The 27,378-nt window shown below is 34.9% G+C and overlaps 1 protein-coding gene across 6 annotated transcripts in view; it reads right to left on the bottom strand.

The window, feature by feature from the left end:
- Positions 1-1,951: 1,951 nt before the first annotated feature.
- The window catches only part of LOC121861783 (nipped-B-like protein), a 116,330-nt gene continuing 90,903 nt past the window's right edge, over positions 1,952-27,378 (bottom strand). For all 6 annotated transcript variants that reach the window (XM_042359684.1, XM_042359689.1, XM_042359688.1 and 3 more), the window contains 18 exons: positions 27,169-27,378; positions 26,904-27,046; positions 26,103-26,246; positions 24,436-24,681; positions 24,107-24,265; positions 23,800-23,937; positions 22,116-22,397; positions 21,226-21,452; positions 19,587-19,749; positions 17,483-17,747; positions 16,907-16,998; positions 15,287-15,694; positions 14,544-14,690; positions 12,919-13,139; positions 11,340-11,523; positions 10,304-10,432; positions 5,178-5,225; positions 1,952-4,288 (listed from right to left, as the gene is read on the bottom strand). The exon at positions 27,169-27,378 is cut by the window's right edge. In XM_042359684.1, coding sequence (XP_042215618.1) covers positions 3,995-4,288; positions 5,178-5,225; positions 10,304-10,432; positions 11,340-11,523; positions 12,919-13,139; positions 14,544-14,690; positions 15,287-15,694; positions 16,907-16,998; positions 17,483-17,747; positions 19,587-19,749; positions 21,226-21,452; positions 22,116-22,397; positions 23,800-23,937; positions 24,107-24,265; positions 24,436-24,681; positions 26,103-26,246; positions 26,904-27,046; positions 27,169-27,378 — 3,500 coding nt within the window. In that variant the 3' untranslated portion in view covers positions 1,952-3,994. The remainder of the gene's footprint in view (positions 4,289-5,177; positions 5,226-10,303; positions 10,433-11,339; positions 11,524-12,918; positions 13,140-14,543; positions 14,691-15,286; positions 15,695-16,906; positions 16,999-17,482; positions 17,748-19,586; positions 19,750-21,225; positions 21,453-22,115; positions 22,398-23,799; positions 23,938-24,106; positions 24,266-24,435; positions 24,682-26,102; positions 26,247-26,903; positions 27,047-27,168) is intronic.

The raw sequence follows: 27,378 nt of genomic DNA, 5'->3' as shown, positions 1-27,378 counted from the left end.
TTTGAATTCTGGCGGGAATGTCTCGGCAGCAACCATATCTGAACTGGCAGTTTCACCAGTCATCTTAATATTGTGGAAGTTATACCTGCGCTTAAATCATTGAAACCGTCCTCGGCTGGCCGTAAAGGTCTCTTCCTTCGATCCTTCACCCTCTTCTGCCTTTGTCGTCAAACAATGATCTGGCCTTATGCTGGATAACCATAAGGCACACAGGGGCATTGCATTAATTCTGGCCTCCATCCACGTTGCCAGCACCTTTTCCACTTTTTCTATCACAGTGCTTCTGGTACGAGTTGTCCAGCACTAACCTTAATCTTGTTTGCATTGGTCCAGATGGTACGCACCGTTGTGAGGGTTAGACCAAGCACAGCGGCTATGTCCACAGCACGTTCCCCTTTTTCAAATCGGGTTAATACATCCATTTTCATAGCAAGGGTAATGGTCTTACGTTGCCTCTTCACTACACTAGCATCAGTAGCACTTGATGGGTGCTTGGAAGCCATTTTGAATGGTTGGAGTACAGTTTTAGAGCAAACTCACTTTAGCACACACGAATGATGTGAAGTCGTAACAGAGACTGGCTTGGCGTTGCTTGGGGACGCTGACGTTACGCGAGTGAGGGCAGTGCGCCAAGCCGAGAGAGCGTAGCGCAGTCAGACAAGAGCAGGTGATGCGCCATAGAAAGTAGTCCGTGACTGCGCAAAACGACGTAGTATCGGATCACCGGGACGTTAAACGAATTTTTGGTCTCTAAAGTTTAGCGACGTAGTACCGAAACAACGTTAAGCGGGAGGACATTATACAGTACGAGGGCTTACTGTAATTAACTTAGTACATTTGAGTACAAGTTGTGAAAATTTATGCAGTTCCTCAGCAGTTGTGGTTGCATCAATTAAATATAAAATATAAATTATAAAGTAAAATGTTATAAGACATTAGTTTAGTACAGTAGTGCTGTTAATGTGTGTGCTGTGTGTCTTGACATGTCACCTCACCCTTTGTCTCGTTAGCTCAGCTCGGAATTACATTGATTTATTACTGTATTACAGGTATTTTACTTGTTCAGTATTGTATGTACATTTAAAGAAATATTTATATTTGCACAGTGATTATAGACCCAGAGCAGAGAAATCCAGTATTACCCAAGCAGTTGGTCTTCCCACCCACGCACCAACCAGGTGAGGATGAGGCTAAACATGATGCAATCTTTCATAATGCTGGGTACCCCTGTCCCCAGGCCCTGAGGAGAAAGGTTTGGAGTGATTTTCTCAGATTTTCCAGTAATTGTGCATCATTTCATAAACAATATTTGTTCCAAAACCCAGAAATAAAAATTTGGACAGATTTTGCAGATTTTTTTCAAATTATATGGCCTGCTCAAGTGATGTGAAAATATCATAGGAGTGGGAAGTGAAAGAGTGGTAAAATGAAAAAAAAAAAAAAAAAAAAGGCAGAATTTAGGTAAGGATGGATTGGGGGAGAAGGGAAAACTAAAGAGGTGTTAGAGGATATGGTAATGGATGTCTGTATCAAAAATTTATATAACACTCATCACATTGTCACAACAAAATGTTTATGAAAATATCTTTCAATCCCAAATACAAATAATTAATATAAACATTAAAGAAATTCTGTACAAAAAGACCTCTGGCATTAAGCAGAAGTAAAAAAAAAAAAAACATTTTCATAGGGTCTATTGGGAAATTTTTTTTCCATACGAATGCACCTCCAATTATATACTGTACTGGGTTTCACCGAGAAAATAAGTTTTGCGTTATGTTATTTCACATAAAGGAAATAAATTTCAAGAACACATCCCTTCAGTAAAGTAGGGATGCCTGTATTGGTTTTTGTTTCTGACCACCCTGTATAAGAGGAAAAAGGCTTGGAAAATTATATAAATAAATATAATCCTTCAAGATAATAATAGCAGGCTAGTAAGACTCCCAAATCTTTTGCTGATCATTTAATGTCTCTAATGGAACTCCTCTCTGTCTGACATGTTGTGGTTCAGAGATGATGAAGAGTGGTGGGGCGGGAGGGGATCTCACTGTAATCTACACCAAAATTTTCATTACCCAGACTCATCAGCCCACTATTTATATTATCCAGCAAATGATATTCTGAATTTACACTATTTTCATGGTTTGCCGATAAAGCACAAACCAAGGCACACGTGTTAACTTCAAAATTCAGTGTCCTGGAACAACAGTGATCTTGTTTAGTAAACTTTTGTCATAAATAATGAATGTCCTGGTGCAACTGAGTTTGATATGTGTTTACCTACTCCTGTAGGTCATTGTGCTGTGGGTAACTATGTCGTCTCTAAATTGTTTGTGTAACTGTTATGTTTGTTAGTGATCAACCGAGGGTCTGGCTGGTGAGGGAGCCATCTCTCCCCTCCACTCGGTGTGATGAGATAAAGCATGTCGGTTTGGATCATGAATCAAGAATGGACAATAAGGAAACTACTACAAAAACTTAGGGCAGAAGTCTGTGCTGCTTAATCTGTAGAAGAATGTCATAAAAGGCAATCAAAATTTTTCATATACTGCATGGTATAAAAATGAAAACAGCTCAGACTTTGCCAGTCATCTATAAAAAATAAGTAATGAGGAAAAACTTCTTGTCTTTGCTGAAACCGCATAGGGGAGACTTTGCTATTCACAAGTATACATACAATTATGTACTGTTTTTATCCAATAAAAAACGAGTTCACTTGTGGGTTGCCAATATACAGACCACTGCTACATTTTCCTACACTAAACTACTCTCTTGAGATGTGACATCACTACATTCAGGTAAAAATAGACAAGTATTATGGAACACATACTTATGCAATTAGTGGTCACACTATATTCACAAAAATGACAATCTGACTCCTTTTGGACTTATTTCACAAAATGTGCTTTTATATGGCAGTCTTTCATGGTTGTATTCACACAAGTATTTGGCAGGAAACTGTGTATAAGAGGAATTGATATCACAAAGGCAAATAAACAATCTAAATCTCCCAGTTTTGGTCAATTGTATAAAACATTGCATAAGTCCAGCAGTTCAAATATTGAACATTTGTGCATGAATTAAGACAATAGAAGGTTTAAACTAAAATAGCAGGTCAAAGTCATCTGGTCCTTCAGTTTGTCATATAAAATTGCACTGGCAAAAATTAAAATCAAAATAATTTATCAAAAGATGGTCAATACAACTCGCACTCCTGTCCTTTAGAAAAGAATCTAAGGTATATATATATAGATATATATATATATTTATATTATATATATAAAAAAAAATAATATTCAATACAGCCTCCACATTCAGTTTTTGTGAGTACGTATACACTTCACTACCCCAAACCCTCACAACCAGTGCTCTTGTTCAAATGTTTGCCAATGTGGGGCTAATTTCTTCAATAAATAATAAAGAAAGTATTAAAGTGTTCAAACATTACTGTACAATAAATAATAAATACATTCTCACTGACTCATTACCATCTCATGGAAATTTTCCTCAGTGTACAGAAGCTAAATGTTCATAGTCTTGTACAAAACAAATTGTACTTAGTGACTCCATCTTAGCATTCAATCTAAAGGCATAAATTTGCTAGTAGCTTTGTTCCTGTACTTGAAAACTTCACTTCATGTCCACAGCATGTCAGTTAGTTGCCTTCTTGTCCCACCAGAGGTATTGCAATTCAGGGCTTTCTGAGTCAATGCAATCATTGGTGCAAAATAATATCCTTACCTAATGTATTGCTTGGAATAAAAATATCTTTTTGTTTACTATGTGTATTCTTAATCAAATTTTCTTTAATATAAAGGTCACTTTAGCATCACTATGTACTGTTTCACCTACTGTTCTTCAGCGCTATATTTCCATAAAAATGTGCTTTGATAGCATGCAACACATGTTCAGTGCACCTTATTTTTTTTTTATACATGGTCCTTGTCCAGCATGGTCTGTCCTGCCAATTGTATTAATGCACCAAGAACTACTATACAAGAAAATCAGGGTCACTATATTCACTATCTTCATCCTCTGAATCACTGTTTCTCCTCCGCTTTTTCTTTTTCTTGTGTTTTTTATGGCTGGAAGATCTATGGGAGGAACGATGGTGGTGGTGATGTGAGCGGTGTTCTCTTGAAGGTGTCACCTGCGACGTGCGTATGGTGATTGGTTTGATGGGTGAGCGGCGAGGAGGTAGCTGCTCATCACTCTTAGTTTCCACCACGGCATTGCCCACTGTGTTAAGAGTTCCTGGCAACATTTGTGCACCCTTCGGTTGATCCTGTTTGAAAATAAATTGTAAGTCAAGTATAGTTTATATAACTCATTCAGGTATAATATCAATAATTCAATAAAAGCCGAGTTTGTTTATGTATATATATATATATATATATATATATATATATATATATATATATATATATATATATATATATATATATATATATATATATATATATATATATATATATATATATATATATATATATATATATATATATATATATATATATATATATATATATATATATATATATATTTTTTTTTTTTTTTTTTTTTTTTTATTCAGAGTATAGTATTGTAATCTGAATATTCCCTTTTGATGTATACCATAATAAAGGTACTAAAAATATCTAATGGAAATTACTAAAAACTTAAATATCATACAAAAAGGTCATACCTGTACCTTATATCAAGATACAATATACTCAAACAAACTAATATAAATCTTTTCTCCAAAAATAGTTATTATATTGCAAATCATTCCTCAAAAATAATTTTCATTAAAACTGATAATCTCCTTAAGTGTAATAATTAATTTTGTATATTGAATTGATTGTGAATAATCAAGAACAAGAGCAATTACCAATCAAAATATAAATGAAGTTTTGTATACTGTACAGAACTTAAGAGTGAAAAGACTAAGTTTAGATTCTGAAAGAAACTACAAATTTTTCTTATACAGACACAAGTTATTTTTTATTTTTTTTAATAACATACCAGTAATTAAAATATTAATACAAACTACTGTAATCCAATTAGTACAACAGCACATGGACAACACTAGAGAAACAGTCAACACAGAAGGGTACTAGGAGGGATTGCCGGTGGAAGTTTTCACCAACTCTGACGGGTCACATAATAAACCCTAGAAATGCTACGAGCCTCACCTTCCATCCGTCGTGTGTGCCAGGCAGCAATGGAACATCGCTAGCATTCTGTGGGTAGAACTTACGTCAGTGACCAACAACAAGCAGTTGCCCCGCCACCAAGCTTTACACTCACCATTCTTGAGATTCCACCCAAAACTCCCAACTTTGTGGAAAAGAAGTTGTTACTTGTAAAACAACTTCCTTGTATTCCACTATGGGGTTCTGGAGAAGAGGATCCAGAATGCTGGCATGTCTATACTAAAACTATTTTGACCAATTCTTTCTATATTTTCTTGATTCTCAAGTTTCAATTAATGATATTTTGTTAATTTAATTCAGTGAACGGTGACAACGCCATGCATACTGCTATCAATATGGAGAAAAAATAAAACAGACTATATCTTCATTTATGGGGCCATCAAAACAGGAGTCAATTATCAGTAGCATAAAGTGTATACTGTATACAGTTTGCAGGGGATGACCAATGTAGACTCCCTTATATTAAATTCAATTTACTTATCATTATTTCCTACAACAAGAACATGTCAATTAATCTGTTGAAGGTTTTATAAATAGCTATACTGCACAATAAAACTTACAACTGTTATAAAAGTATTATGAGTTATAAAGGTTACTATTTCAACTTTTTTTTATTAAACTAGCTTGAATTCATGTTCACGTAATGATGGCTGTTTTGACTGTCCCAGACTGAAGTTTAAACTATTAACCCAAGCAGTTAGATTAAGGATGTTTTCCTTCATATCTTGACATTATTATGTGAATGGTGTCAAGATATAGTGCAGTGAAACCCTGCTAAATTAACTGTTCATTTAGCCAGTACTGTATGACTATCATTTACACTGATACCAAAAGAGTTTATGGACTTGATAAACTAGAAAAAACTATAATTAATTAAAAGAACAAAAATTTGCAAGGTTCTAAAACATCACTTAGACAGACCCCAACAGCAAAACAAAACAAAAGTAATCCTCAAGAGTTACACAGCTTCCTACATGTTGCAAAAATATGCAAATATCACATGCCCACTTGAAGAAATATCAACTAAACATTATGAATAATTTAGAACTCCAATGCTTTCATAACTGGCAGCTATTATCCTAAAATTCTATATGTAAACTCTTCTCAAGATGTTTGGACCATTATACAGCTCCACAAAAACTGAAACAGAATATCAGTGACAGACAATAATTTCAGTAAGCTTGTTTTCATTAATCATGGTGTACTCAGTCTGTGGTGGCAGCTTTGTCCACTTTTACATTCAGCTTTTCAAACAGGATACAGTATATGGTACAGGCAATCTTGTAACCAGATTCTGAACCTGCCATTACTGTTGTTTCCTGGAACAAATCTTTACTCGAAATGAATTACCTTCACATCTGATAACCTTTCATATCTAGGTTCTCTCTTAGATCAGTGTCAGTTTATCCTTTTCTATTCAGGTATGATAAGAGGCAAGACAGGAATTAAAAAAGAATTAATATTGAACAATAACAAAAAAATTTAAGCCTTCCAAATAAAATATATAAAATTTACATGTAACTACATGGTATTTGTATGAAAGTGGTGTCAGATACAAATCCAAGTACATCTTAACTATGGGATACATAATACAAGAGGTGTAAGTAGTATGAAGAACATAAAGATAGGAGGAAGGTCTGAATGCTGTTAGAAGTCGGCCTATACAGTACAGTGTCATGTTTTGGCTATGGACTTAAGTTGTGGATAATGGATAATGGTATCAACAGAGATTAGTGTATGTCACCTTTATCTTAACAGGAAAAAAAATATGAGTGGGCAGGAGTCCTGGGACCTATAACTAAATTACAGTACAAGGCAAAAATACTGACAAACAAAATTAGATGAACTCTTGTTCAGTGTGTCCACAGGGTGTTCAACTTCTCATTAAGTCAGTGTTCATCCCAAAAATTGAGGCAGCTCTATCTAATACAAAGACTTTATACACAAATATAAATAAATAAATAAATAAATAAAAATAAAAAAGTCTGCCGATGAAATTTGTTATCAATTTTCAGTCCTTAATATCCATTTTGTTCAATGTAGCAGCTGAATGGCTCTATCAAGAAAGATGACAAGATCACCAAACTAAAGAATAAACCACAAACATTTACAGGTAAAATTTTGAACCGGAAGCTGTGTCCCAAAAGGCTATAACTCTACCAAAAATAATTACGTATGTTGAGATCATAACAGTTGTCTATGTTTAAAATCAAAATTATAATAGGTAAAATTTAAGATTACTTGCTGATACACATTTGTGATGGATGAATGAACAGAGATAAACATAATGTAATCTATATACAGCATCTCCTAGTGGTATATAGGAGTTACTATATAAATAAATACGTGTTTATTAACCAGAAACACTTGCATACTTTATAATAGTCTTTTCAATTTTTAATGGTTTCATTATTTACTTAAAATGGATGTTGTATTTTATGTTCCAAAACAAATGATGAGAGTAAATCAAGCATGGGTTTGTTGCTGTAAAATGTTATTAAACTGAAAACATTTTGCACTTAGTAATAAAAAAATAGAAAGTTTTTAAAAAATACTTAAATAAATTAATATTACCAAAATATATAATGAGGAAATATAAACCAATTACAATAAAAAAAGAGGTGAAATAAAAAGTTTTTCAAAAGTACTAAAATATCCCCCAAGTGGGGCAACTTAACTAGTGCACAACAACCAATTAACAAGAGCCAGAAGACTAAGGAACACCCACTGATGATACAAGACATGAGCAGCAACAAAAGAAAACAGTATTAAGAGGCCTATAGCCCTCAGTGTGAAGTAATTAACAACACTGCTGAAATGATCCATTGGTTATTATAATCAATATTATTATTATCATCCAGGGCTGTAAAGCTTGTACAATATATACTTATGTTGGAGCCAAGGTAAAGATATAAATATATTTCTTTCATTTAGATTAATACCCCCTTTTTATATATGTTTTTTTTTTCATAATATATATAAAAACTGAGTTTATTAGTTTGTTAATTAACACCAATATAATCCCAAACTTTTACTACACGTGTAACTCAATAGTTTCAAAAATAAAAACCTATTAGAAGTGCCAAGAAAGGCTTGTATTCCTCATTAGTGGCATATGTTAACAAAGTTAACTTGAGAGAGTATAGTTGGCTCATTTACAACTTCTTCAAGTTCACAGGAATGTGATTACATCCACAACTGCATGTGGAGCCATAACGTGAAGACTATTATTTAGGACAGCTGAACTCTTCAATAACAAAACATATTTCCTACAGTGCTTATACTTCAAGTCAATAAGAAAAAAATTATAAAGTATAGATTCTTTTACAATGGTACTGAAAACATGAACAATAAATAATGGGATAAAAAGCTGTTATTAGTCCATGCCTGCAAATGAAATAAAATATTAAGGTATGTGTGAGCATCCACACACAAGTGCTGAAGTGTGTTCATACATATAAATGCATTAAGCAGTTGCAGTAAATAAAGAGTAGCAACATCCTTCCTCATCATGCTGTTGCCCCCTTGTCCCATGCTAGATATAGATCACTTCATATCATCCATTCATTAAAGTGTGAAATGTTGTGAAACAAAATATAGATGGCCTATACTTTTATAACTGACAGAAGTTGATATAAATCATTAATATCAATATGAAGTAATATTACATATACAACCACTCAAAATAATAGCAATTTATAGACAGATTATTAAAGATGTCGTACCTGTCTTGATGAATAAATACAAGGTGGTCTTGGTGAGTGTGGCCCTTGTGAGCACTACTACTGCAACAATTACAAGGCATGGCCCCTCGCACACGTCTTCTTTTATAATCAATCATGGCATTTTTTTTGCGGTTCATTCCTTCCACAAAGAGCTTGTATTTATAAATTTCAATTGCTCTTCAAATTTATTCAAGTACTCTGTCAGGAGATACTGCGAGAAGTCATGTCCCTATAAGCAATGAACAAGGATTCTGCCAAAGATATACAGTAAAGATACTGCTATACATCCAAGGAGGTTCAAAATTTGCTAACAGCGGACTGAACTGCATCACATAATGGTGGTCAATTAAAAGTGTAACTCCTTAACATGGTATTCTGTTGATCATGAAACAATAAACATGTCTAGGACCCTTGTTTCCCATCGTCATTAACTTAACGGTGTGAATCCTATATGAGCTATAGATGCCCGAGGCCTCCAGATATACGGTAATTACATCCTGCCAAAGGTTAAAAATTCTCCTGACATCAACAGCTTAGTACTTGTGTTGTGATGGCGAAGGTCCTCCACAAAATCACTCACCAGGTAGTTGTGCAGTTATTAGCCAAGAGTTAAAAAGGAGACAATACATACTGTACTGCAATTTGAATGATGAAGATAAAGTGATGAACTGAAGAGAATAAAAACTCATCATTATAACCCACCAACACACTCTTCAGCCTACTGTCATACTCACCCTGGGAATTCTCCTAAACTAAATATATAAGTTCTGAACACTGTATTAACACTATTGGTGCTTTTATTTATGTATATTTCTTATTTTTCCTTTTCTGATATAAGCTGTACAGTATAAGCTTTTCATTATATAAGGCAGCAGCTCACTCTGAAGGTGTTGGCCAGCATATATGATCTCAGTCATAAGAAGTGAAAATAGTAACAATACTTCTTTTTAATAAAATTTTTGCTGCCATTTCCTTTTCAACAATATCTTCATTTAAACAATGGATATGATTGGCCTGATGTGCTTAAGTATTACATGAAAAACTGGAATATCACAGATGATGTCAGCTCCAAGGAACTTCAGATGCCATCATACATTACTCCAGATATAACCACTAGTAGAAAGACTTCACATCATACCTGAAGGTGCTACACATCTCAGTTGTAAAAACTTAATGACTCAACAATTCTTATATTCATCCAATGGCAAAATCCTTGTTACAATCACCCTCATTAATGTTAAAGATTTAAATATAACAAAATACATAATATTTATAAAAAAAAAATTATTATAATGAAAATCAAAAGAAAAATGTTGATTAATGAGGGCAAGAGAGACAAACAGATAACAGATATGCAATATTAATACAAAATAAACTTGCCTGATTCCCTCTTAAGCTTCTAGTATTTGGAACAGGCATGTTGGTATCATTCTGGAATGGTTTTTTAGATATATCTACATCTGAATCTTCATCATCATCCGGATCAATCTTCAACATTAGTGCTTTAAACTGTGGAAAAAATACATTATCATCAAAAACTGTATGCAACCAAACAATTGTTTTCTTTGTATGTGGTAAAAGTATAAAAAAAGCCTGACAACCTATCATGAGCAGTGTGAATACATACAGCAAACAGACTAACACACAAGGAGCTAGTATGGCCAGTACTTTGTCTAACTCTTGTTTCCTACATTACAGATGTTGGAATAATTACAGTGAGAGTTAATAATATAAAATATGACAAACTATATATAAGATATACAAACCAATAAGGACTTAAACTATCATATTAAGATGTTTATATACAGTAACCAATAGATCCATTGGTGAAAAGCTCAACACCACGGGTGCTTACAACTGCATCTCCCACAGAGGAGCTAAACCAACACTTCTTTCATATAGACTTTTTCAACAAAATCCTCATATAACATTCTGTTCCACTCCCATAGGATCACAACATACTGCACCAGTTCAAACTCCTCATAATTCTTTATTTTTAATGTATGAATTGTTGTAACTATAGAATCAGACTATTCCAATTTGAATTTCATAAAACTATCAAATGTACATGAACACCATACCTAAATACAAAATAAAATATTACAAGTCCAACATTTAAAATAAAACAGAATTTACATCTGTTGGCTATCATACAGAAGGTGGATACTGGCTTATATAAATACAGATGTTTAAATGGATTTAATAAAATTTCAGTAATTAACCAAAAAAAATGGTTTGAATTACCAGGGTACCTTACTATCTACTTGTGAGCTACAATTTGCATTAGATATAAAATATCAAGATTGCATGCCAACAACTTTATACATTGTATTCCTACCATGAAAAGAAGCTCAACTTGATACAACATTATATTAAGATTCAGATATACTTGACTGACAAAAAGGGTGCCACTTACATTGAGGTATTGGTTAATGAGGTCAATCTTTGGTCTGGTATCATCTACAGTATCTAAATCTTGGTCTGGTTCCTCTTTTAACCGCTTAAGAATTGACTTGGGGTTAAACCTGGCTGAACTTTTTCTAGAGGCACCCTTTTCATATTGTTTGGAAGTATCCGAAGGGGAGTACTGAGTAATTCTCCTGTGGAAAGAAGAACAAAAATTAATGCTGAAGCAGTAGTTGGTTATATCAACTACACTCATTACCACCTTTATTTGGCATTAACTTAAAAAAGCAGACTAGTTAATAGGTGGACCACATTGCCCCAATGGTTAATTTAATACCCATTTTTCTTAATTTTTTTAAGGATGCTAAAATCTCTCTGCAATGTTTCTGCCTTCTACTTGTAAGTCACTACTACACACCATGTGGTAATCTAAAGTGTGAAGAGCTGTTGTCTGGTATTTTTGGTCAGAATCATGTTAATATGTGTGGAAGAGCAAGAACATTGTTCAGCTAATTAACCTCTTAATGGTCAATGACAAATTACATCATCCTTTGTCATATGCTAATTGGTCACTGATGTAGTTTATGTCACATTAAGCTAGGGTTTAGTAGGCTTTGCTAAGGACTCCTATGGGTCCAGATCTGTAGAATAACTCATTTTATACGACTTGGCAGCTCACGGCTATAAATAAATGTGGATGTGTGTGTGTGTGTGTGTGTGTTGAAGAGAGGAGCGTCATATTCCTGCCTTCCACATTGTGATGTTGCCTCATCTCTCAGAGAAAACTTTCAAGATGCTATCTGACATGCAACTTTATGCCTCCAGTGTACATAGAACTAATTTTAGTTATATTGATATGTAAATAACATAAGGAAGTGGAAGTGGTAACAGACCTGTTCGTACCTTTGAATGAAACTGCATGCATGGTGATGCCTGACTGACCGGGACTTTTAAACCAGGCAAGAACCTTATGGGTGTGCTTTTTACTGTCCCACATGACTTTGGGTAACATTTGGAGTTATTTTAGCAAAAATAAATAAAAATCTTTGACCATCTGGGCCCAACTTCAATTAAATTAAATGACCATTTATGGGTTAAGAGTGAGCAGCTCCATCAACTTCAGTAATCTTTGTACGTTCAGAGTGAGTGAATAAGTGAATGACATTTGTATTGCATAATGCTTTTAATTTTGTGGAAGGTAGAGGAATGTTGCCAATTGAAAAGTGATAAAAAATAATGGTTGTTGTTATCAAAAAGACAGATTTAGAGAACTAGCAAAGCATAGATAACATAACTAAGGGTAGTTTGAAGAAACAGGCTACTTTACAAGAAGAATTAAAAATCAGGCTAGTTGAGTGAAAAGTGAGAAGGCAAAGTGACTGGTGAACAGTAGTTAAGTGAGATGCTTTTTAGCATATAGCAAATTAGCACAAATCTTTCACTGTGAAAACCTACACACTTGATAGAATTTATGGTGGTTGGCAGAATTCATGACATGTAGATCAACATCATGAACTGAACACTTCACATAGACACAACTATGAAAATTATCAACCTTTATCTAAACTGACGATGATGTAATAACTCACCCATCAGTGATGCCATATATCTCCTTCATGTAGTCTTTAAGCATGAGCAATAGTAGGCAACCCTGGGAGGCATTGATACAGTCCACCAAGGGTGTCAAACTCAGTGGCAGACGTGATAAATACACCTCAACATCCTCTTCATCGTCCAGGTCATCTACATACTCTGGCTGCCCGGTTTCAGGGTTGATTTTGACTTCTGCATTAGGAGGTGGCAGGAGAGCCTGATATGGAAGAAAGGTACAATTAAAAACTAATAAAATATGCCCCTAGTGTAAACATTGGATTAAAAAATGTGAATCATAAACAAAGGAACACTTAGTACAATCTGTATAGCATTGACAAGAACCTCCGGAGTATTACTAAACACAATCTATGTAATACCGAGTACAGTCAGTGTAACGCTAAAAACAATCTTTGTACAATTGTATCAAAATAAAGTCAAAACCCAAACAAGAAAAGAACTACTGCCATCAAGACTCAATCACCAAAAATAACTAATCTTGCTCATAAACACTCATTACACATCACACTACAGTAAAAGTCCAAAAATCCGGATGCCAGGAATCCGGACCACCCGAGAATCCGGACTTTTCGAAAACTCAAACTTTTTAAATTTAGCGGGCTTTTGTGGGTTATGTGAATGAATGGAGTTGCTTTAAAAAATTAATTTACATAATTCTAATAATAAAAGTAATTGTAAATTATAGGTAGCTAATTTTGTTAGTTTTGTAATTAGCTTGAACTGAAATGTAAAATTTGAGGCACTATAAATCTTTTGTGTGTATGTGTGCATGCGTGAATGCCGCAGCTGCACAGCGACAACAAACGACCACACGATCGCCACTTTAAAACAAGCAATCAAACTGTGACAACGTATGTAATTTTGAGTCCTACTCTTTCCATGTACAGAGTACAAGGCCATAATTATGGCCCCTAAAGTAGATAAACTTCGTTGTGTGAAGAGAAAGAAGAACACATTGAAATTGAGTGACAAACTTGAAATAATTAAGAAACTAGAATGTAATGTGAGCAATGCTGTTCTAATGGAAACATACAACATTGGAAAGTCTACAATTTATGATATAAAAAATGGCAAAGAATAAAATTCTAGAATTCACAGCTTCTTCTGAGCCTTACATTAAAATTGCTGAAAGAAAAAGTTTACATTGGCCCAAATAAGAAAATCTTGATAAAGTGTTGCACGAATGGTTTTTGTTAAAACGATCAGAAGGTATGGCAATTTCTGGGCCGATGCTTATTGCCAAAGCAAAGTCTTTTAAGGAGCAAATGAACATTGAATCAGAGTGCGCATTTAGTGATGGATGGCTTAGGAATTTCAAGACTCGTCATGGTATTAGACAGTTTGTTTACATTTTTGTCTAGTGTTGACTTTATTTTTCTTTAAAACTGCTCGTTTTGATAAATGAAGCATGCTTTATTTGCTAATGAATAAACTATCAAAATGTACCTGTTCATCTCTTCTTTATTCCTCCTTAAATTTTAATTTTAAAAGTACTGCCTGAGAATCCGGAAAATCCGAAAATCCGGACCGACCCAATCCCCAAGCAGTCCGGATTTTTGGACTTCTACTGTATATAGAATACATTTTAATAAGGGTACTGTACCTCTCTGAAAGCCTGGAGCAGGTTGCTACCTGTGACAGAGATCATAATGTCAATGTGGTGGATGATGAAGAGTGGCTCATCCAGCACCTGGTAAGGGAAGTATGCCAGGTTGTCTGCGATGAACAGCAACTCACTCAAGCCGGTTCTCTGTGGACACAATAATTATAAGAAATCCACTTCCTATGACACTGTATATGCAATGTTTCTGTACCATTTAATCTAACATTCCAAGATTTTTCCACTAAAATGCTGATTTGTTAGGATTGAGAACACAGTATATACACACACCCTTCAGTTATATCATTTATTCAATCTCACTGCTGTAATAAATGTGTCCACTACAAGGCCATAAACATCCATGTAGTTTACTCCAGTTACTCTATACATCAAATATCATCACCTACACTACAGCTACAACTGTTCGTCTTTTCCTGTTTCATGATATTCTACATTTCATGACAAGGATATTATTAGTTAATTTACAAAATAAAAAAGTCACTTCACCAACACACCTATTTCACTATTTACAAGGCTAAATAAATTATTGATGAAAACTCGGTTCAACTTCAAAATAATCTAAAGGAAAAATCCTTCATTGTGATCTCTAGAATAACTTATTCTGACAAACCAAAAAGGCATTTAAACTCCTGATAAAAGGTGATTACAAACTTCTCAAGATTTCTCTTCCAGTTTATCTTTTTAAACATCAGAGCAATTATATAACAAGATGAAAAGGTACTTACTGCCTGTTCCTCAAACTGCTTTAACAAGGAGAAGGCCACTGCTCTTCTGTGCTGCTTAGTGGAGCGCATAATGGAGTATAAAAAACCATTAAGTGCTCCAGGGTGTTCTCCTTCTTTGATGCGAAACCCTCGAGTTGGGGGAGAGGCCTGGATAAGGGAGTGTAATCTGTATGATAACCGGAAACCTTGCATGGCCTTCATCCCAATGAAACCAGGATATTTCTTTTCAATGTCTTGAAGCTGTTTGTCTGCAGAATGGGCAATTACTTCCTCGGTGTCAGTCGACATACACACCAGGTATGGCACGATCTGGACGGGGTGGACTAAACCCTGGGCCAACACCAGCTGGATCACACGCAGTGCTGAGTGTCGTACACCTACACACCCGGCTACCACACATTCCAGGACCTGAATTGAAAAATTAAATTATGGAATACTTCTAAATAGCTACAATATGCCCAAAAATATATGTTTTATAAATTTATGCCTTCACATAGTTAATATTATAAGGACTTCAAAATAATTGTTTTAAAAGCACTTTCATAGCAATCCCAGACTTCTTTAAAAAAAAAAAAGCCGACATTCTTGCTCTAACACCTTCTTCCATGATATACTGTATTCCCAAGTAGATACTGGTGTTCAAATAAAAAAAATAAATAAATAAAAATGAAAAGTCTAAATCAGACACTTCATTTCCCTAACTTTTCTGAGTAGACACTCCCTGGGTTATGGATTTCCTTCTTTATGGGTGTTGTCCCATTACCCAATTTTCAGGTTACGGATAAGTATCAGTTTGTTACGGACATCAAGTAGTGCGGCATAGACACAATTAGAGTAGGCATAACATGGCTGGGCAAGGCACTCGGTCACATTGTTAGATCACTACAGTGTGCATCCCCTATGCATCATCAAAATTTCTTTCATTAATTACCCTTGTGCTGCAAAATGACTGGAAAGCACCCACGTAATAGTAATTAAGCAGTTAGAGGGAGGAAAAACTTTGTCTTGCTACCTCAACCACACACACGATTGTGAAGGACAGGGTTCATATAAAAGAAAATTGTGAAAGGTTCAGTGCCTTTAAAATCTGCTGTGATAATGAAGCAGCAATCACAAGTTATTTGTAAGATGTGATGCTTGTTTCCTCTCCTCCTTCCTCATCTAGCAATTAAGTCCATTTTCCACCACCAAATCCCCACCTTCTCAAGAGCAAATCAACACCAGGATTTACAGTAAACAGAATTACTATATTTACACTAGATTTGTAGTTACTTAATTGTATTTGTCTACTTATATGTCTTTCCTCTGCTTCTACTGCTACTTTTTAGTTACTAAAAAAGTATTATCATGTAGGTATAGTAATTGTATATACAGTACATTATGTATACGACATGTGTTCAATGATTACCTATGGAAGGGTCACTTTTGGTTTACGGATAGCCTCCAGGAACGGAACCCATCTGTAACCAAGGGAGTGTCTGCGTTTATTACAAGCCATCTCTCTTCATATCTTGTGCCCTCTTCTCATCTTCATACCCTTACACATTTTAATTCCTTCTATCCTTATGAGACCTAAAATTCCATTATAGATTTGCTGCCTGGGCTCAACAATCAACTTACTTGTTTAAGGTAGACTTGGATGATAGCAGATGCCATACCAGACTGGACATCACACATTTCTTTTAAATTCTCCCTTGTTTTCTGCTTAGACCCTGTAAGAAAAAAAATATATAAAAAAAATTAAAAAGTATGAAACACATAAGACATTATCCATCTCTGTATATACTGTATAACAAGAGCAGAGCTTACAAATAACAAAAGCCTAATTCTCAGAGAAAATTATTGATATCTTATTTTTGTCTTTTAAGAATACAGGGGGTCCCCAAGTTACGAACGGGTTCCGTTCCTGAGGATGTTCTTAAGTTGGAAATGTGCTAAGTCAGTTGGAACACATGCTATGTGCATACTGTACTTACAGAACAATGTTTAGAATCCCACTATATCATAGCCTAAGTCCTTATATATACATATAAAATCACTTAATTTGTGAGAAAAGAAGAGATAGAATGACAAAATACAGTAAATGAAAGTTAAAAAAATCTGGTAAATAAAAAAAAATTTAAATAAAATAAATAATAATAATAATAATAATAATAATAATAAATAAATAAATAAAATTAGAGTAAATTGACTTACATTCTTGATCTTGCTTGATCATGCGCACTTCTTCCTCCTGGAGATATGTCTCTATATTTTGAAGGGTTTGTGTTCTCAGTTGGGTGTTTACGGACGGGTCAAGTAACAACATGTGATACAGCTGTTTCAAACGAATCCCCATCATTAGTTCATAGTGCCGAATACAGACAAATCCCAAAGCTTGGAGTGTGTAGTAACGGAGGTTCATATCGGGCGAATCCATGAAGTACATCAGCGTCTCAAACACTTGTTCGGTGACATCGTGCTGCAGGTATTGAATATTTACATCTCACATTCATGTTATGACAGCATTTTCATTTTCAGGTTAAGAGGAAGGAAATGTAGATATCATAACAATTCACTGGTTATCAGGAATTTGGTAATGTGCCAAAAACACATGATATTAGTGAAGTAAGAATGTGTGGCAGGATTGTGCTTTCTTAAAGGAAAACATGGACAATGTTTGTATTACTTGTACTTTATTTTATATTAAATGACCATTAATTCATAATGTTTAATGGATATTAATAATGTTCTGCTCACCCTATTATGAGCATAATCACAATCCACTCAAATGTAATCTGCTTTATATTGACTTTACAGCAGAGGACTTATCATGCATACAGGCAGACCCACAGACATCAAGATACCAACAGAAACATTAAACAGTTTTACAGCATTGAAGAGACTAAAAAATAGGAAGCAGAAATTGTTACAGTTGACAGGTATGAGATAATACATACAGTAAGACAATGACACACAATGGACTGTTTACAGTATATGATAAAGCCAAACAAGAGAGGAAAGACCATTATGAATGTAGATGACTGTAGTGATGGAGGTATCCATGAGGCAGCTGCTGCTGGTGTGCAAGATCACAATGAATGATTTGAAGATTATATTTTCCCCTAAGACATGCTACTGCTGGTGTATGAAACAACACGTACTGTATGTATTGGGGCTGTGTTGTGGGAAGTACACACCACAGCAGACACTCTTATGGGAAAGTTTGTTTTGTAAAATCATTTTATTCAAATTAAAATATGAAAGGCAAAGAGTGACATAAGAAGGATAACATATAAGGAAAATTGTGATTAATAGTGAGATAGAATATAGTAACATTGGGTAAGACAAGAAAAGTCACCAACATGAGTGTACATTCCAGTATATACAGTACATAGGAAGTTAAGGTAGAGCCTCATGCAAATGTTTCCATCAATCGAAAGTACACATAGTATATCTAACAATATAAAAATGCTGTGTGACATGCAAACATATCAGCACACTGATGCACATTTCACACCCAGCTCTTCTCTCATCATTCATTACTCAACCGTTACTATTCCCTTACAGCTTCTTGCCAACCCAAATTCAATACCACATCTTTTGCTTCATCAAACACTTCTCTGACTGCTGACTATCTGTATCCATACTTGTATGGCCTCTGAACCCAGTTTGAGTGGGTTGTGGTCAAGGGGAAGCAGGTTTACAGGCATCATAAGTGTTACAGTATATTTGTGATTAACATTAAAATTCATACTATCCCTGGTGTTCCTCTGTACTTGTGTACTACACAAGAGCATTTATAAATTAAAGAGACTGTTATTATTAGTAAAGAAATTCATCATTCCACAGTCTGTTTTCTCTCAAATAATCAGCAACTCAAAAAAAATAATAATAATTTAATGCAGTTATACAAAACATTCTTTTTTAACATACACAAACATAATATAATTGTTAACCATTTTATCAAAACTTTGCTGCAGCTGCTGTCACATATAATTTCCTTCTGTAGAATTCCTGTACTTTCTATTGATTCATCTTTACCTAAACCTTTCTGTAAACATTTAGTCTTGCAATGTTTCCACCTTCCAATCACTGATCAATATTTTACACACCAACACCAAAGCTGTACACCAACTAACATCCAAGCATTATCCATACACACAAGTTACAGCACAGCCCCTAATACTGCTGAAGAGACTAATGTGAAAGAGAATATGAATAGTTCTATTAAAAGCAGCAAAGTTTATGGCTACTGTATGTAGTAAGGGTAATTAAAGTAAATAAATAAATCAATAAACTTAAAATTCACACTCCTTACCGCCAATCCACATCTGACTCTTTCATCCTTGAGATCAAAGTGTTTTAAAAGGAGACCAATTGTGTAGAGTGCTCTTCTGAAGAGAGGTTTCAATGTTTCTAATTTGGGATTATCTGGATTTTCCTCATTTAATTTTTTGTAGTCCACGATAAAGCTGTGATATCTGAGAAAAAAAAAACTTAATAATAATAATAATAGCATAATTAAGCAGAATTACACTACAATACCTAACAAATGTGAAAGTACTTAACTGTGAGCCTGATAATTATTACATAATGTGGCCATAGTTACTTATAAACAAAACAGTGCAAGTCTGGGACATGTAACACAATAATGCTTTTCTTAGCTTCCTCTCCTGCTGATTACTGTAATACCCACTTTGTTTTTCTACACCTGATGTTGTTTCTGTATTTCAACAGATGTTCAAGCACAGTTTTGTATATCATCTTCTAAAACTTCACTCCCAATGGGCTTTGTGTGCACAAGTTTCTCAAATAAACAGCAACAATCAGAACAAATATCGCATCAAAAATTTTCAGGTGACTTTTTAGTCACCTTACTAACGGTTTATGGTGTATAATTAACAAATGTCCTAATTATATATCATAGAAATTGGTGGATTAGGTAATTTGACATACAACTGGTGTACAGTCATCTCCCCAGTTACACAACAAATGGCCTCTTGTTTCTGAGGTTTTATTGCATATAAAACATTAGCGTAAAAAATGTGAGCAAAGGTCACCAAATAACCAAGATCACATAAACACCATCCGAAGTAAACAGAAAATTTTTTGAGAATTACCTTTAAACAATGAATGAAGACATATCACCATAAATCCAGTACACTGAGTCCCACTGTCTTATTAACCACACATGACTTAAAGCCTTAAAACCAGCAGAATCACAGGTAACTTCACATCAATATACACAACATATATGCAAAAAGCCCCCAAGGTCACCAACACCTTTCAAACACACATTAAATTCAAGTAAAATATTTATGAATCTAAGTTTTAAAATTGACTTTCAATAACTTTTGTTCATACAACCTTAAGATATTCTAAGTCACTTTGACTATTTTGTTATTACATGCAAATGTGTAAATAAAATCACTATTCAAGGGAATATGTGTGTGCATTAAATCATCTGTGACTTAAACACTAAAAAACAAATTACAGTAATTAAACAATATACAGTATTCAGTACATGGTTATATTTAACATGCTTCAGTTTACAACCACACTTATTGCCAATGAAAACTTTTTCATGATGAAATATGAACCATTATTTTACTTCACCTGTGTGATACCCTAACACATTCAACCCTAAAGCAAATACATATTCCTGGTTTTCAGTTGAATATGCAACCTTTGTATGCACAGAAAAGTCTGAAAACCAGACCAAAGATTATAACTGATTTTGTGACATTAAGTAAGCAAATGCAAACAATAAAAAATAAAGATATAAAATACTTTCAGATACAGCCACAATGTACTACAAAAAATGGTGAAGTATTATATGTTAAACAATAAGAGTACTGACGAAATTTTAATGATTATGAGATGTATTAAAGAACAAAAATAAAAACTCTGCCATTTCTGAAAGAAAACAACCAAGACTAAATACTTGATCTGCTTACCTATTAAAGCAATCCTTTATGAGTCTGTAATTTTTGGTGACTGTGTTGACAATTGAGCCAAGAAGCGCTAAACATGACGTGATGACTGTACGATCATGCTGTAATATCAACTTGACTGCATCTTCTTCTAGTTGTGAGAGAAAAGTTTCACTGGGGTGCTCCATCAGGGGTACAACTAATTCTAGTGTTCGCGCCACTACACCAATCATAGTGTAGTCTACTTGTGTCTGTACAAAGATAAAACAATTCAAATTATATTCAAAATTCATTACATCAATTTTATCTACCAGTAAGCAAAATAACCAAGTGCCAAGAGAGATGCAGTATTTAGTATGTGTACAAGATGATACTTAAATGAAGAGATAACTATATTAGTGGTGACAAAACTTAAGAGTTACAGTGGAACTGTTGAGCTTACATTACTATGAAGGAATGGGGCAAGTACTCTGCATGATTGATGAAGAAGCAAATTAGGCACAATAGACATGTGCTTAAAAACAAAGTGTGGGTAGAACAGGAGGCAGGAAAAAAGTGAGAGAGAGAGGTTTGGAACATGAGAAGTGGATGACCAGTACCAATGAAAGCATAATTCAGAGGAGCATGGTATGAGGGAGAAGGAAAGTAAGACCAATAAGAAGGTGGATAGGTGAGGTGAAGGAAGTACTTGAGGTCAGGGGAATGGACTCTAGGAAGCAAAATGAACAATAAAAAGAGTTCACCATCAAATGTATATGGGGCATAAAAGCAGTTGAAAGAAATTCTGCTTTTACTTTTAATTCTGGTCACCCTTCAGCATAACAACAGATGATTCACAAGTAGAGTATATAAAACAATAATAATAATAATAACTATTTCAACACTGTTTACACCATCACAAATGAATATCTCACCCGGCATCTCCACGCTAAATAAGGCTGGAGTGTTATTGCGTGGTCCACCAAGAGCTGGGGACGGATTTTTGCGAACAAGTAAAGAGTCTTGTGGCATGCCAGAATACGTTGTGTCGTGGTCCGTGGCTGGTCTGCTGGCTGATTTTCCTGACCGTCTTCTTCAAGTACCAGGATGTGCCTGACCAGGCAGTCCACTATCTGCTTACATGCTGTCACTAAGGACTTTGGTGGCTCAGTGTTGATCTTTGTCACATCATCTTTGTCTTCCCTTGGTTTAAACATCTGTAATAGAAGAGGCAGAGGAAGCAATTATGAGAACTATCATTTTACATTTAATATTTTACAGTTATGATGCGAAAAACTACAGCAAACACCATTACTAACTACTGATCATCAACAAATGAGAATGACTCTTCCTCTTGATTCCAGTGCCCATACACACAGGTAAAAATAACTACTGTGTACTGTACTATCTACTGTATAAGGGACATGAGAAGCAAACATTTAAACAATATATCCATACATCCATACAATACAGTAGAACATCTATACTGTACACCAGACTTCAATGCACCGGAATTCATTTTTCTCGGACACTCTGATGTGCTCTGGACTGCCCCTCTATTCACATTTTTTTTTTTTTAATCCATAAAATCAAGTTTCAGTCACAATAGTTTGTGTGTTCGTAGGTGCGGTTGAACATATGTGCATGAGTGTTGCATGGCACATGCCCGAGTCCTGCCTTCATACCTATCATATCAGTGCACCACACCTGGCTACCTACACTCATTTGTTAAATTTTTATTGTCTTTAACGGAGATACAGTACTGGAGGGTTTTAAGAAATGAGTAAAATTATGCAGAGTACATAGTTTAAGAAATGGGCAAAACTATTTAGAATGCCTATTTTAAGAAATAGGTAAAATAAAAAAATAAAAACATGAAAATTATAACAGACAGCAAAAAAAACGTTCTGCACCCCATGGTCTGATGGCCTTTGCAACGATCACTGACTGAGGCCATGTTAATTTGGTAAGGTTGGTATTTCTGGTTGTGATGCATTGTATAACCAGTACAGTGGGGTATGCTATAACGAGCGGATCCTACTACGAATATTCCTATAACGAACGGTTTTACCTATATTGAGAATGCTATAACGAACGAAACTCCTACAACGAACATTATTTAATTTTTTTTTTTTTACCAATTTATTGGTTTTTTTATTACAAGATTAATGATATTCTTTATTTCAGGGGTTTAGATGCATATTTATGCACTTTTTTACAATTTTTACAATTTTATATTATATTTTTCAGTGTTAAGTGGTTGTATTTGGGGGCCTGGAACGGATTAATCCTATAACGAACGAATGCTATAACGAACAAGGTTCTAGAACCAATTAGATTCGTTATAGCATACCCCACGGTATGATGTATTTTTTTTATATCACATTTGTATAGTTAATATAGAGAAATTAACAGGAATCACCCTCGTAAATGAGTGTTGTTCAGAATTCTTGGTCCAATGTAGCTGCACCATAAAGGTGCAAAAAAAATTTTTGTTGACTGTAGACCCTTTCTTAAATATGACAAGATATTCAGCTGAAATAATTTTGAGTAGATATTTTTCATGCAGAGAAATTCAGTTAAAAAAATTAGAGCCTCTGTCTAATTACAACAACTTACACTGTGTAGTAGCTGCTCAAACCAGTCCAAGCCAGTGTCCCTGCAGGCCACCACCACCTCCGTAATATTATTGACTTTTCTGAGCAGAGCCTCTTCATCTAGATGTGGCCTCTCTCTCACCGGGGTAAACCACATATTCTGGATAAGGTTTGAACAAACACTTAATACTTCAGCGTATATATCTATACATATAATACAGTATAAACTAATGAAATGTACTTCTTTCTTAATAACCTTTTAATAGTAAATTTTTTAATATACTTTCAAAAGTGAATTAAGTTAACATTGAACCTAAGACTATACAGACCTGGAAGACCTCCTGCACTAGCTTCTTGATGCCCTCTTCATCGTTGATTCTCCGGATCATCTTGACACAGATCTCAGGAATTTTGGTGAAGTCGGGACATTCAAGACATATGTCTTTCAAGATCTTGATAACACGTTTTCTTACACTGACACCCGTGTCCTGAGTATATAATGTTTTGTTAATCAACTACTTTTAATACTTGTACTAAAATTTTAGACAATATAATCAGCATTTTCACTAATACCGTTCATGGCATTAAGGAAGGACATTAAAATGGCAAAATATACACAAATTTTTAAGACAAAAAATATACACTGCTGATACTCTACCAATATTCTCGCAGAAATCATTTCATAATAGGTGTTTAAGACTTCAGGACGTGACAAAACAAACTTGCCCACCAAGTCAACGGCTGCTTCTCTGACAGATGTTGAGTGGTCAAGAAAGGAGTGGTGCACACCCAGTTGCATGTCATTACGAGACAGAACTCCTGGATCTGCTTCCACTACCATAGTCAGGCACTTCATAGCCTTTGTGCGTACCGCAATGGCAGACTCTGTCAATACTGTCAGGATCTGTTGATGATACATTAAATAGGAGGAACAGTCAGAAATGGAAGGAATGCTGATTAAAGCAATATTTATGAAAAAAAATTATGTTCTTGTCGTACTGGTAAACCTTAAGAGGACTAAATATAGCACATGAAGGTTAAAAGAAACCCTGCTTAAGAGCTGTGACTTAATAATCCCAATAGCTTTCAAACACTGGACCAGCATAAAGTTACCCAGATCATCAGCTCAACTATTGCATCAATTATCTTATTTACAAAGACAGTGATGAAATAGATGTAAATACAGTGATATGTTCTTTAGCCAGAACAATTGGTGTAGAGCACTTTTAGGGATGAGAGATTTCCGGGTAACGAAACGACTCTCTCAAACCAGGAAAAAATTACCGGTCCCTGGAATTTTCTGGGTAACGGAAAAGTTTTCTCGGAAGTTCCAGAATGATGCATTATTTCATTTCACAAACCAGAAAGAATAAAAAAACACACCCCCGGAATTTTCCGGGTAATCGAAAAATTTTCTCGGAATTTTCCAGAAAATGTGCCCCTCAGAAAATAGTTCCCAAAGCTGGTCTTTTCCATAAAATTACGGCTTTAGGAACGATTTTCTGAGAATAATACCAATTCCGACTATCGGAGAGTTCTGGGTTTGAGGGATTCTGGCTAACGGAGTTATACTAATGCACTAATAATGACCGCAAATAAAAAGATTTTGCATGGGATAGTTGCTATGTGACTGAGAGTTAATGTACTCGAAGGCCTGTATTATCAAGTACAGTACGTACCTACATGTCACAAGACATGATATATAATATGACAGCTCAAGTGTCTACAGTAGTCCTCCAAAAACTCAGAGACATCATACAAGCTAAACCTTCCATGAGGTCTGGGTACTGTACTGTATATGGTGTCTTATTTTTTGTACAGGCACGAGTAAAGTCTAATCTTTCTGAGAATAAGGTTATTCTCTCCTTTACAATATAAAACTATGAGAGGATATTGTAGTGTTGTGGCACTTGACTACCGTCTAGAGCTCACGTGGGTTAGTAAGTGGTGCCACTGGTAGTACAAATTGTAATAATCTGGTGATGACTAATAAACGGGACTCTCCTGGTGGAAGCCCACGAGTTAACACTGCCTCTCCTTCTCCCCTGTATTCTCCCAATACTGTACACTACAGACATACAGTACATACATATATTGTGGCAAGTATACCTTATATAATACCAAAGCTAACTGGGTAATTGATTCCATTCCATTTCAAAGCTTTAGAACTGCAGTGGTACTGATGATAAGGGTAGATTACAAGTCACTTCCCAATACAGAAGGTTGTAAGAAGTGATGTGGTGCATGACAAGATAATATCTCAATACCCACTATTAAACTAACCAATTAAAAGACAACCTTAACACATTTTTGTATCACACTGACCTGCTTAAGATACACATCAAAGCTCTGTGAAAATGGTCTCTTTGATGCAAGGTATCTGGTGATGAGCTCAGCATTTTCATAGCCTATATGAGTTTGTAGAGTCTGTGTCTTTGCTCCAGGCGATGCAGGTGGGAAGGCTGGTACCTGAAACCAAAGGCACATTAGTCATGAAATAATTATAAGATACGAACTCATAAATAATCTACTTTTATTTATACATCATATCCACTCAATACTGTGTTAGCCTGTAAACACACGTCCTAATCTATCCATTCATCTGTTCACCATTAGCGATAAATAATTAAATTAACTTCTGAAAATGTTTTGTTTTTTCCACTGATACAAACTTTTCCCAGCTATACTGCTGGTTCACAAGGTAGGTCACCCCATCCCCTTGACAGGATGCTTGTCCACCAAAGGGTTGTTCCGCCGTCAGTTAGCAGACACAATAGTGCACTCATTTATTGCGAAGTATGTAAGCCAAGAAAGTTTTTATTTATTCATTTTGGTGTGCTATTAAACCTGTTTCACTTTATACGTGTATTTACAAAGGCAGATTTACGGTCAGTTAGTTACATTCTAAGCAGCTCATACATACACAAAACTCACCTAATACTGGTCCTTGACTTAAGTACAGTGTACCTTTTTTTTTATCAACTGAGCTTCTTCACCCTCTAAGGTATCATAAGGTTCAAGAAAAACCTGTGCACTGTATCTAGTTTTCAAAAACATTAAATATTGATAGTAAAATTGCTTGCAATAATTTTTTACTGAGGATGAAGTTATATATTTATAAAATACCTTTTTAAGAAGAAATAACTTTCTTTTTTCTGCAAGTTCTGTAACCTCTCTCACTAGTGCCTCATCTGCTTGCCCCACTTTCTTCCCCTCATCTTCATTGTCTTCGTCCGAGTCTTCACTGGTTTCGTCTTCACTTTCATCACCTTTTACAAAAGAAATAAACCAGAAAATTATTTAGAAAAATGAAAAAACTTAAAATTTGACCATTACTTGTCTCAGAAGTAAAGTTGGGTAGAAGCCTTTTTTTTTTTTCAAATCACATTACCTTTTCTCTTTCTCTTCTTCTTGTTATGACTCCCTGATTTTCTTGCACTAGGTTGTGGTAGAGGCCCTTGCTTTTGACGCATGATCTCTGTGAATGCTTCTCTATACCACTGACCAATAAAAAAGTGTCTAGCATGGAGGAGGGCAGACTCACTCCCAGAATTGACTGCCAGCCAATCTAAGAGTACACGCTGTAGGAACATTGTTCGCT

The sequence above is a fragment of the Homarus americanus genome, unplaced genomic scaffold (assembly GCF_018991925.1).
Source record: "Homarus americanus isolate GMGI-L3 unplaced genomic scaffold, GMGI_Hamer_2.0 scaffold8148, whole genome shotgun sequence".
In the NCBI taxonomy this organism is placed as follows: Eukaryota; Metazoa; Arthropoda; class Malacostraca; order Decapoda; family Nephropidae; genus Homarus; species Homarus americanus.
This window is presented reverse-complemented; position numbering and strand designations above follow the sequence as displayed.